The sequence below is a fragment of the Dipodomys spectabilis genome, unplaced genomic scaffold (genome assembly GCF_019054845.1).
Source record: "Dipodomys spectabilis isolate Male_0828 unplaced genomic scaffold, ASM1905484v1 ptg000219l, whole genome shotgun sequence".
Taxonomy (NCBI): Eukaryota; Metazoa; Chordata; class Mammalia; order Rodentia; family Heteromyidae; genus Dipodomys; species Dipodomys spectabilis.
The window spans coordinates 3,466,867-3,480,000 of NW_024870896.1; the positions used below are offsets into that span (position 1 = coordinate 3,466,867).

The 13,134-nt window shown below is 43.0% G+C and overlaps 1 protein-coding gene across 1 annotated transcript in view; it reads right to left on the reverse strand.

Moving 5' to 3' along the window:
• Window positions 1–10,571: 10,571 nt before the first annotated feature.
• The window catches only part of Gabrg3 (gamma-aminobutyric acid type A receptor subunit gamma3), a 343,533-nt gene continuing 340,970 nt past the window's right edge, over window positions 10,572–13,134 (reverse strand). The window contains exon 10 of the mRNA XM_042697459.1: window positions 10,572–10,853. Within this exon, the coding sequence (XP_042553393.1) occupies window positions 10,572–10,853 (282 nt within the window). The remainder of the gene's footprint in view (window positions 10,854–13,134) is intronic.

Consider the following 13,134-nt stretch of genomic DNA (forward strand, 5'->3'; position numbering starts at 1 on the left):
TTCCCTTGGAAACTGACCCCTCCTAATCTTTCTTTCTTTTCTATTTTTGGTCCTATTCTTCAAAGGCATCTTTAAGTAGTTGTACAAAAGAGTTGCCACACAACAGAGCAGTTGGCAGAAATAATGCATCTGAACCAAGGGCACCCCTTCCCACCATCCCCCCTCCCAACCAAGGGCACCCCTTCCCACCATCCCCCCTCCCAACCAAGGGCACCCCTTTCCCCATCCCCCCTCCCAACCAAGGCACCCCTTTCCCCATCCCCCCTCCCAACCAAGAGCACCCCTTTCCCCATCCCCCTCCCAACCAAGGTACCCCCTTCCCACCATTTCCCCTCCCCCCACCCAAGGGCACCCCTTACCACCATCTCCCCTCCCTCCCAACCAACTCCTTCCCTCACTTGGCTTCATTTTGTAGGATGCCCACTGAATTGGAGCGTATCCTTCTCCCCTTCTTCTCTTCCTCTGTCTCCCCCTCTCCTGCTGACCATACCCACGGCTTCCAAGTGTTTATTTTCTGGAGCTACGAGTTGGCCTTTCTAAGGAATTGTTCTGTTTTGAGTTCTCCCTTGAAATCTTTCTGCTAGAGATAAAAACAAACAAAACCCACACCGGCCCCTCCTCACTGTAGGATCTGAGCTTGGGTGGGCGCCTGGGGTGTGAGCCAAGGGGAGGGGCCTGCTGGCAGCATCTCCAAGTAGGCAGGGCTCCGTAGAGACCCCCCCCACACCCCTGGTCCCAGCGGGGCACCCTCCTGGTCAGCCCCCCACCCCTGCCCCCAAAGCAGAAAGGCACATCCTTTCCGTCTCTTTTGACAACATGTGCATTTATTTGTAGTAGAAGTACAAAGGTAGGAATCCAAATACAAATACAGAGGGCGGCGCAGCCACGGGGCCCAGCTGGCTGGGGCAGGGCGGCCCGGGGCGCGGTGGGACGGGACGCGCGAAGCAGGGCGCGACCCCGCCCTGGTCGCCAAGGCACGTCTCCTTTCACTAGGACACCACGAGCTGCACGGATAGCGGGAGGGAGCCACGGCCTCGGTGGGAGGGGAGAAGATCCCGCCTAAGAAGCCAGGACCCCACCCCCCACCAAGCCCACTAGGAATGGCCGGGGTTCGCAGGGCGCGTCCCTCCTTCCACGTCCAGGCCGAGCTTGTCTACCCTGGATTGAGGAACTGACCCCAAGATTCTAGGCTTTCGGTCACCTTTCTCCCCCCTTGAACCCATGGCTGCACAGAAAAAGGGGCCCCTCCTGGGCCTCTCTGCTGCCATCCCTTTCTTCCCCGAGCATCTCTCGGGATCAAGTTTCTACACCAGCGTTCAGCCACACCGATGCTTCTTCCCTAGGCCTATCTGGGAACATGGCTTCCTAAGCAAGCTGTGGCGAAGGTTCCGTTGACATCTCCATCTCGAGCACTCTTTTGAGCTCATCACACACACTTGGCCACAATGCCTAAATGATCAGCGAGTCGTTCAGATGTGCACCCAAGGGGGAAAGAGGAAACGAGTGCTCTCAGAATGAAACTGGCTCCTTCCGATTCCACACCTGTTTGTCATCCGGAGTAAACACGCCTGCTTAGAGAAAGAACATGGTCCCGCATTCAAGAAAAAACACTTGTATATTGCCATTTCCTCCAGCTCTGCTTCTTTCTTCTTCCCCTCTCTCCCTCTCCCTTTCCTCTTGGCTGTCTTTTTTTTATTTTTATGTTTTGCCTTAACCAGAGGCTGAGTAAGCTAATACAAGCTATTACTAGGAAACGGTGCTCCTGTCTACTTGTTTCAACTAGATTTGGGGTGATGAGTAGAGTTATACACACATGAGTAAGTTGTCCAGTTTTACCGCTGTACATACAAACACAAATACGTCACTGCATGTAAACGCAAGATGGCCCCTTGCTCTAAACTAGATACAAGTCCAATCCTTGACCACTGCTGCTGTCTTAAGAATCTGTCTTAGAAAACACACTTCTGAAAAAAATGAACCTTTTGCTCAGTCCAGGAGCAAGAATAAGATACATCTATACGAACATTAGCATGTAAACATTGTTCACAAGCACAAAATCAGCCTTTTGGAAAGGACAATTGAACATGTCACTTAGGATGTGGCAATGAAATAGTTTATTCTAAAGGGAGATAACAGTGAACACCTCAAAACCTCACTAATATATATTTTCCCAGTGTCTATTTCTATCCAAAGTAAAAATAATTGCTAAAGCTATATTCTTGGAAGGAAAACAGACAGAAATAATATGAAGAGAAATAGATTGTCTCTTTGAGAAACAAAAGTTGCAGTTTTCAGACACCTCCACATTAGAAAAGAGTTCTTGGCCACTTCAAATATTATCTTAAGGGAAAGGAATTTCCAAAAGGGAAAAAGAGATAAAAGTGAGAATAAAGAAAGTAAGTCCCCAAAAGGGAAATGGGGTGAAATGTTCTCGGCAACGATTTCAAATCCTGCTTGAGGCAGGGCAGACAACAGAACTCCTGAAAGAAAAAAGCAGTCCTGAACTGTTTTAGGCTGGAAAACTTGAGTCTGTGATCTAATAAATCATTTAAACTGAAATAACATTTTCTCATTTCCCGCCTTTCATCAGGTACAGTTTGGAATATAAGGGCTCACAGAGGAAGGTTGAAGTGACTAATGACAGTGGTGGTAGTGGTGGTAATGTCCAGTAGTTTATTTCCTCTCAACATCTAGCACTGTATCTGACTATCTAAAATTTCAATCAGCAAAGTATGTGGATATTCTACCATATCACATGTCTTTTAATTGTATTGAAAGACACTTAAATACACATTTTTTTGAACTTTTTAGTATCTTTCCTCGAAGTACAAGAAGCTAGCTGGGGCAGGCAGGCTAGCTGACAAGGACTGGAACCTCCAATTCTGTTCAGAAGCCTGGGTGATGAAAGTTCCCCATCAAGGTTTTCTGTGTATTTGGGGGTTTTACTCATTGGTAAAATGGAATAGAAAAACAATCCATCTTGTTTTTATAAACATGAACAATACATGATGAATACCGCTGTAATAAATACTAATGAAAATTGAAGCATCTAAGATTTGTTCCTAAAAGAATGAAAATCTTGAGAGTGGGTGAAGACTTTTACTGAAGATGTTACCAGGAAATCGTTGATAAATCCAAAATCAAACACTGTTCCTTCCCATTGATCTCCTTAGACCAAGGAATACAGACTGAGCCTGTGTTTAATGGCTGTGCGTAATTAATCCAGACTGAAACTCTAGACAAGGCATTCCACCCATCCCAAGAAACTTCACCCAATGTAGCCACTCCATTTCCAGGAAGACGGGGCCCTGTGAGAGGCCTCAAGCTTCCAGATTGAGAAGGCAGCCTGTCATGGATGGAAGGAAGATGCTGGCGAACCCTCCACTGCGCCTAGCTTGCTTCCATACAACTCTTACTGCCACCATCCTGATTCTCAAAACATTCACCAAATGACCACTGAGGATGGGAAGAGCGTACACTTTACAAAGTGCTTTGTATTAGGAAAAAAAAAGTGGGATGGAAAAATAAGAATTTGAATCCTTCTGTGAAAAGGGGCAGGTGGAAATGTCCTCGTTTTATGAAGTCTGATTATCTAGAGGAACAGAAATCGCCTTGCTTGCTGGCTGGGATTTAAGGAATATGGATTCTACACGGTGCGAGTTGGCTGTTCTGTCCTCTTCCCATGGCACTTGAGTGGGTGGGTCAGGAGGAGCAATCTGGGTCTAAGGCTGTTAGAGGAAATGTAAACATTGCTGTCATCCCTCAGCATCTGTAGGGGATTGGGATTGGGACCCAGAACCCCCAAGACAACAAGACCTGCTGATGCTTAAATAACATGATACACTATTTGCACAAAATATTTGCACACATTTCTGTATTCTTACATCATCCCCAGATGACTTAAAAATACCTAACACAAGGTAAATGCTCTGTACAAGAGCTGTTATCCTGTTTTGGTTAAGGAAAAAAGTCTGTTATGTGTTAAATTCAGGTATGTTTAAAAATATTTTACATTTGGGTCTGGTTAAAAAAACCACAGACTCAGAACCCATGGTTATGGAGGATAGACTGAACTTTTTTCATTGTTGTTGTTGGGCAAAAAACAAAGGAAGAGCTGATGAGTATCTAGAATAGCAGCAATCTGCTCCATCTCAGGATTTCATTATTGAGAATTATTACTGCTCAATTAAACAGCAATATGGATCCAGAGGACCGGCCTTTCCCCAGAGAGGATAGTCTCCCCCTCCCCCAGGAGCTGTCATTCCTTCACTCTGTGTCGCTTGGTCTCCTAGCAGGAGGAGAACCTTGTATTGTGTTTGCAAATGCCAAAAACGAAATGGTAAAACTTGGTGCTTAGCTGAACAGATTATCTGAATTATTACATTCAAATAGTGCCTATTTAGGGTGGTGGTGGTGGTGTGTGTCTATGTGTGCACATGGTTATTTTTTAGGCCATATATCTATATAGTATAATCTGAAAAAAATCCATTTGATGAACTCAAAACTTGGAAAACTTGTTAGGGGCTAAAGGTTTATTGAATTTGGATGAAAACTACCCATTTCTTGTAAGCAGAATATTAAAACTGAAAGAGGACTTATAGATAGCATTAAAAAATAAACAACCCCCCCCCCCCAAATCAAAGCATCATTAAACTGCAGGATGTTTGGAAAATAGCAAATTAGCTGACTAAGTAGAAACATTCTCTCCAGTGACTTTAATAGAACTAGACCAATCTTTTATTCTGGATTTGGTAGCTCGTCATCAGAAGAAAAGCTGATGTGGAAATGACTTGATGTCCTGTCTTCAAAACTATCAGATCCTTAAAAAGATTGTGGTTGTCCATAAATAATGAGCATCTGAGTTGCATTCCTGTCATCTCAGATCATAGATTAGGGGTGTGTGTGTGTGTGTGTGTGTGTGTGTGTGTGTGCGTGCATGCATGCACGCACACACACACGTCCTGGTATGGTGGCTTGAACTCTTCCATTCTCCTTGGCTTTTTCTGCTCAAGGCTGGTGCTCTACCATTTGAACCACATCTCTAACTTCCAGGTTTTTTTGGTGGTTAATTGGAGATGATTCTCACAGACTTTTCTTCCGTGGCTAGCTTCTAACCTTGATCCTCAAATCTCAGCCTCCTGATTAGTTAGGTTTATAGATAGGAGCCACTGGAGCCCAGTTTGGGACATAGTTGTTTTTTTCCCAGTCATGTAATAATACAAACCTATTTTCATAATAAAATGTAAATTGGTAGGGAATCAAAGATGAGCTTGCTATTTATTGTGAACTATTTGTTAATTTTTAGTTCATTGGCTGTGATTATATTGAAAGCACTAATGTGCTGGTATTGGGGCTTGAACTCAAGCTATTGAACTTTCACTTGGTAATTGTTGCTCCAGGCTAGTGTTCTACCACTTGAGCCTCACCTCCACTTCCAGCATTTTGCAGGTTAACTGGAGGTAAGAGTTGCTCAGACTTATCTGCCCAAGCTGTTTTTGATCTTTAGGTCTCATTCTACTAAGTTGCTAAGATTAGAGGTATGAACCACCAGTGTCCATCTTCGTACTGCTCATCTCTTAACCTTGATTTTATCCTACAGGCCAAACCGAGAAAAAGAAATACATACTGAGTGTATACTTGACATAGGGCTATTTGAAAGGGGCACAGAGGGAAAATTATAAATTGTATGTCTTGCAGTGTATTCACAAGCTAGTTTTCCCCAACTTCCTGACACCTTTATGTTTTTTTAGTTTGTTCTTTGATTCCCCAAATGGATAGTTAATCAATACAGAAGGAGTTGGACATTTCACTGTATGCTTATTTACATCAGATTATGTTTATCTCACATCACTCATGACTGGTTAACAGAAACTGAAGGTGAGAACTCATATGTCTATAGTTTATAGACTCTCAGAAAAATCACTCAAACGTAAAGTACAAGATCCCGAAGGAAGGTTCTAAGTCCTTGATGCTTTGGACTGATAGACTAATAAATAGAATGGTAAGAGACCAGTGAAAATTTTTTTTCCAAGTCTCAAAGGAAATCACATCAAGTTCTCCATTTGGCAGCTGAGATTTAAAAAAAAAAACAATAACCAAGAAAGCAGAGGTTTGTTCTGTTTAGTGTTCTAGCCCTTTTTGGTAAGAGTGGTCCATTGCTATTGAAGTGTGGCAGGCACTGGTCCATGTAAATATAGGACTGCTTATCCCCAGCCTCCCACTTCCATCATCTGCTGGGTGTAGCATTTTGTGGAACCACAGAGCATGCTTAAATATTTAGCTTTATGCAGCAAGCTATTGCCATTGGCGAGAAGATTCTCTATGGACACCAATGCTGCATCACGAGGGCAGAGTTGTGGACTTTCACCCTGCTCTTAATTTCCCACAGGTGGTATGAACATGGTTTGCAATGGAGGACAAATACTTCCCCGATTGAAAAATCCACAAAAACAACTCGACTGACCCGAGGCAAAATTAAGAAGGCTTTGTCAAATAAAGAAATGAAATCCTATTTTAATTCACACATAAACAATGAAATGGAGCTGACTGCAGGGAATGGAAAAAACTCTTTGCAAGATATGGATTATAAGAGCTTTCTGTTTGAATTTAAGGCATACTTTGGATAGATCAGGGGCAGTATTGGCTGCGTTTGGAGTAAACTATATTAACATGATCTTTCTCTGTCTGGCATCTGGGGCTCTGTGCTAGATGGTAGTGTTGAGACTTCCCAGACTCTGAAGAGGGCATTTTACTCTATTTATAAAAATATGTGAAACGCTTTTCTATTTTATTTCTGTTGTCCTTCACCCAGGATGCAGTGTAAGAGAGTCACAATTTTTTTAATATAAACCACAGTGTTTGAGAATTTGGACTCTGTCAAAACACAGGTCTCTCATCAGTGTGGCTCAGGGTACACTTTGGAGAGGGTCACGAGCACCTTTGAAATGGTGGTAAGTCAGATGACTTCCACCCACATATTCCTCAGCTGCACCCCCAGAACAAGCGAGGGCAGAGTCCGGTGGACCGGTCCCAATGCCTCTTAATCCAGCATCTTGGCAAAGGAGAGTTGCTTTCCCTCACTTTCGCTCTACTCTACTTCCTTCCTGTCAAACTAAACTCAGTCATCCCTTTTTTGTTGTTGTTGGTTGGGGGGCTTGAACTCAGGGCCTGGGTGCTGTCCCTGAGCTCTTTTGCTTAAGGCTAGTGCTCTACCACTTTGGGCCACAGTTCCACTTTCATGTTTCTGGTGATTCATTGAAGATAAGAGCTTCATAGACTTTCCTTCCCAGGCTGGTTTTGAACCATGATCCTCAGATCTCAGCCTCCAGAGTAGCTAGGCTTACAGATGTGAGCCACCAGCACCTGGCTAACTCAGTCATCCTTTAAAAGCCCTTGAGCTCTGCACCTGAGGCATGGAGACCCTAGAGGCCCATGGGAGCTATGACGGTGCAGGAATTATGATTGGATGGTGTGTTCTATAAAAGCCTGATGCTAGCAGAAAACTCTGTGTGTGTGTGTGTGTGTGTGTGTGTGTGTGTGTGTGTGTGTGTGTGTGTGTGTGTGTGTGTGTGTGTGTGCTTGATCTTGTGTTTGAGTAAAGACATAAGATTTTGAGTGCTTGACATTACACAGAGATCCTTTCCAAAGACAGAATTAGTGCCTGTACATCCTTAATCTTTAATTTTTTCTGGACATCCTGTTATCTACCTCTTGGAATGTACCCTTTGATCTGTACACTGAGACTGTCCCCAGCTAATATCTACTCTCTAACCCATTAAAACTAGAGGACAGACAAAACTGTAGAGTGTTTTGTGTGTGTGTATGGGGGGGGGGTCTTTCCATAAACTCTTCCTCATCTTTTCTTTTCTTTTTTTTCAGTCGTGGGACTTAAACTCTGGGCCTGGGTGCTGCCCCTCAGCTCTTCAGTTCAAGGCTAGCGCCCTACCACTTGAGCCACAGCTCTACTTCCAGCTTTTGCTGCTTATGTGGTGCTGAGGAATTGAATCCAGGGCCTCATGCATGCAAGGCAAGCACTCTACCACTGAGCCACCTTCCCAACCCTTTCTCATCTTTTTTAGCTATATGAATATATGTTGAGTCATCTTTTCTCATCATCACAATGTCAGGTGGACAGAACTGGCACTGAGTGAGGCACACACATCTCTCCTGTATTTGTGGGCTGAAAAATTTCATCTCAGAAACTGAGATTGACAGGGAGGATATGAATGATATGCTCCAGGGAGATGTGTTGGTTCTTTTTTAGACAGACTTTCATAGTGGGAAGATGACTCAACATGTAGTCTAGTTCATGTTTTATTAAATGATCATCTCTTAAGACTCTTGATTTGAAGATTCCTCTTCATGGAATGGAAGCCATGATCAGGAAGATGGCTGAGGTTGGGAAGATTTCCAACCTGGATTCAGGAAAACAGAGGCTATTAAGATGTATGTCCTACATTGTAAGATTCCTTAAGGGTTACTGAGTAGCATTGTATTAAGGTCAACATGGGACGAAATCTAGAGTATATTTTTTTAAAAAGTTTGAAGGTTTCCTCTCATAAAGGTTCACTTAAAAATCTTAGTTCTCTCTAGAACTTCTTTAAAAAAAATCTAACAGATTAATATTCTTCATACTGCTAAAAAAATTGTAATTTCATGACATGGGCAATTGTGTTCATACTGTTTGCTATTTCACTCAGTTCTGTGGAGGTCTTTGGTCAGACAGAGCCCCTCCTAGGTAAGCCTGCCAAAGATAGAAGGGGTTCTTTATGCTTGAGAGGAACAGGAAGACTTCCCCAATAGAGGAGAAATGCAATCCAAGCCAGCATTTTCAACTCATTTCCCCAGAAGCATTTATTATTTTTTTTAAATTGAAATTTGCTAAGAAGTAGCTAATTGACTTGTGGCTTACATTGAAAACTACCAAACCAAAAGACAAAGGGGAAATGAATTAAATATCTCACGCTACACAGACTTAAGTGGCCATTGAAAATGGGGTGGTCACATATCTATAGTTTCACATTCACTTGGTGTAACACAGTATCAAAAAATATGATAGACAGACATACTTAATTTCAGTTTGCTTTTGTTTTTCCTGGTCTCTTCCACGCCCTATCCCTTTTTTCTGGTATGCATCGAATAAAGAATGTGAAATCATTTCCTTTATATAAGTATCTGAATAATGTTTTGCTTTTTGTTTTTGTTGTTCTGAGTGATGATAGTTATTCACAAAAGTAGCAAAATGCATGGTTTCCAATAAAGTGAATTCAGCTTCCCGTGTAAGGAAAATGAGAAACACAGCAATTTGGTACTAAAATTTAGTAATGTCAAAGCATTTAACTACCTAGGACTTTTTCCTACCAATGGAAACAAGCTTGCAAAAAGTCACATGATATGTTTACTGGCGTCCAGTTGTAACAAAGAACTAGTTTCAAGAAGCAGATCGGCTTTGTATTATAAAAATATCAAAAGAGTAATTGATTTGGGATGGTGGTAGATTGTTTTCTTTGGAAGTTTGCTATCGGCTCATATTTCAAAGTATAAAATAATTTTGCTCATCAAAATATACAACTGGTGATAACTGTTACCCCCCTTTTTTTGCATCTACATTGGCTTAGTGGAAAATGAATATTCACTAAGAAAAATCTGAAAGTCTATTTACATTTCTTTCACATTCTAGAAGGTATTTTCAGTATTCTGGCATGTCCTTCTTTGCAAGATGAAGACAATTATTGAACCCCTAACAGCCATCTATAAAGGGGACATGTTGTTACAACTCAAATTCAACTAGCCTAAAAACCCAATGTCCAAATTCTATTGAGTTTCAGGAGTTCGGAATACAGTGATTTCCTCTGAATCTTTGGAGATCATCAACACCTTTTACTTCTGCTACAGACAATTTTGGAAATCATATATTTCCTATGTGTTCCAACAACACACATACACACCTCCGCCCAGGACTAACAACACACAGACACCCCTCCTCCCAGGACTAACAACAATGGTGACAGAGGACAGGAGGCCTCACAGTGACAATGCCCAGCTGCTCCCACCTGAACCTGTGTGAATACAGAGCTCAGGCCACCATGATTCTGGCTCTCCCCAGGGAGCTATTCACACAGAGGCTTGGTGCCAGGTGTGTGTGTGGGGCGGGGGAGGGGTGCACGGTGTTAATGGGGCAGGCCTGAAAAAGCCTCTCAGGTATACGCTTGCACGATTCACATATTTTTTTGTGACCATAATTACCAGCTGCTTCCAATATCCTAAACCACACATGAACAGCAGCACCAAACCACAGATTCATTAAGGGATTAAGCAAGAATAGAATAACACTTGAAAATTCAGTTGCCATGGGTGAATGTATGTGTGTGTGCGTGTCTGTGTGTGTGAGAGAGAAATGCATATTGAAAATATTGGCCACACACTTCCAGTGCTATTAAATGGTAACGTAACTTCAGATAGGGTTGAGCTGCTCCCAATTAATTGGTGACTACTAGTCTGGGGGCAGGGAGCGGGTGACAGCAGGGGAAAATACGGATCAAGTGCTCCTCACTCATCACGAAGGGAAAGCCTTAAAGATACAGGTACCCAACCCAATAGACCAGGTTAAAGAGCAGAAAGGACGTGGGGAAAAAGACGCGAGAGTAGGAGTCCAGCTCCGAGATGTCTATGTGAATCCGCCCTTTCCTCCAAGATCCCGATTTACATTCTTCATAGCAGCAGAAGAAACTCTGGCAGTCTTTGCCATCCAGACACTCGTAGACACAGGTGTCTTCGAATTCCTGCCAGTACACGGAATTATTTAAAGTGATCATCGCAGGTGGCGGTGGCCTCATGTCAAGGAGAGAATAGTTCTGTAGGCAAAAAAAGAATTAGCATCATAATCATCGGAAGGATCGGTACGTCTGTGTGTGTGTGTGTGTGTGTGTGTGTGTGTGTGTGTGTGTGTGTGTGTGTGTGTGTGTGCGTGCACGCACATGCGCACGCTGGTCCTAGGGCTTGAACTCCGAAGCACTGTCCCTGAGCTTTTTTTTTTTTTTAATCAATGATAGCATACTCCACTTATGTTACAGCTCTACTTCTGGCTTTTGTGTGGTTAATTAGAGACAAGAGTCTTATGGACTTTCCTGCACCGGTTGGCTTCAAACTATGATCCTCAGATGGCAGCCTCCTGAGTAGCCAAGATTACAGGCGTGACCCATCAAAGACTGACTGGGATCTGTATGTGGTACATTTGCTACTAGGTAAAGGAAACGAAGGGCAGTCATCCTATTCTCCAGTTTGACAGCATCTGGCTAGATCACTCTTTCTACCATTGTAACTCAGATGCAGGGAAAACTACATTGCAGTATCAAACTCTATCGCCCGGATTATTGAGGAGGGAGGATGAGCACATTTCCGAATGCATGTTAGCCCCTTCAAGCCTCTCGTCTGGCCACTCTCCGGCTGACTTGTAGCAACAAGGACATCTTACATAGTTCTTTCTCTAATGTGAAACAAGTATACATCAAAGTGCTCAGAGAGAGCTGGGTGTAGGTGGCTCATGCCTGTCATCCTAGCTGCTCAGGGAGGCTGAGAGCTGAGCATCAAGGTTTGAAGACAGCTCAGGCAAGGACATCTGTGAGAATTTCCTCTTCAGTTAATCAGCAGAAAGCCAGAAGGGGAGATGTGATTCAGGTAGTAGAGCCCTAGCCTTGAGCATGAGAGCACACTCTCCTGGGTTCAAGCACCAGTACAAGTACAAAATAATAATAATAATAATGATAATACGTATTTAAAAAGGGGGCTGGGAAGGCAGCTCAGTGGTACAGTGCTTGCCTCGCATGCATGAGGCCCTGGGTTTGACTCCTCAGCCCCACATAAGCAGAAAAAGCCGGAAGTACTGCTGTGGCTCAAGTGGTAGAGCGCTAGCCTTGAGCTGAAGAGCTGAGGGACAGCACCCAGGCCCAGAGTTCAAGCCCCATGACTGACAAACAAAAATAAAGAAAAAAGAAAAAAAGAACCTCTGTAGGTGCGAGGACAGCTCATCAAAAATTGGTGATTTCAATAAGCTGCAAGAAAGTAGCAGAAAGGTTTCATGCCTTCATTGCAGGACCTGAAATCCTATGGTCACTAAAACCTAAAAGACACTTTATACAATATTCAAGACAGCGCTCTGTCTTGATAGTTTCAGGATTTAAGATGACATGAATTCCATTTTACAAGGTAGAAAAAAACGAAGTTAGAATGTTCACAGCCTTTACATGGCTACACCTTATATTGTTTAAGCTGTTTCTTTACATTTCTCATGAATATTTCAAACCATCTAAGACAGTGGTTTTAATTAATACTTTCTAGGTCATCTTTGGCTAAAGCTGGGTTCTGGATTTATTCCTCTTTTGTGTATAATGTAACCCTGGCACCTTCTTAAATCATTATTATGCTTCCCAGGCACAAGCAAAGTACGGGAGCTTTCTATCTGGTGTTTTAGGAAACTGAGGCACAGAGAAGTGAGGACCACTTGCCCAAACCACCGAAGTGATTGCTCATTTAGCCTGGGTCCTTGCCATTCATCACGGAAGGGGGAGGGTGCTGTTCATTTCTGCTTTTTTTCTTGTGAATAATGGCAGAGTTAAAATGGTGACAATTCTTACGTAATAGCTGAAAAATCTCATTTTTCTTTGGCTGTACTCTGAGCTCTGGGCTGAAGGTTTCTTTGATTTTTTTTTTTGTCTTCTCACCTGGTCTGACACTCTTGGTTTGTAAATTGTTTTGTTTTATTTTTCTTTGTGCTTTCTTCAAGGTCATTAAACACGTCCCCTGATTTTTTTTTTTCAAGTCTCCTAGCTTTGAGGACATTTTTTTCCTTCTCTGCATTAAAGGATTTCTTTATTTTTGTCAGTATCATTTCTACACCAAAGATGTCAATATTTCTTTCCTTCAACTCCCCACCCCCTGGCTGTGTGTGAAATACGTGTCCTTGGAGTCCTCAGGGTTTTTGTTCTGATTTGTACCATGAACGCACCCTCTTCCTTCCCTTCTGTTTCAGTCTGGTTCTATTTGGAAGCCTCTGCTGGCTTCCCAGAGCTGTAAGAACGCCGTGCCCACTAACCTTCTGCCAGCACGCCCCTGATTCTACACTTCCAGAGTACAAAT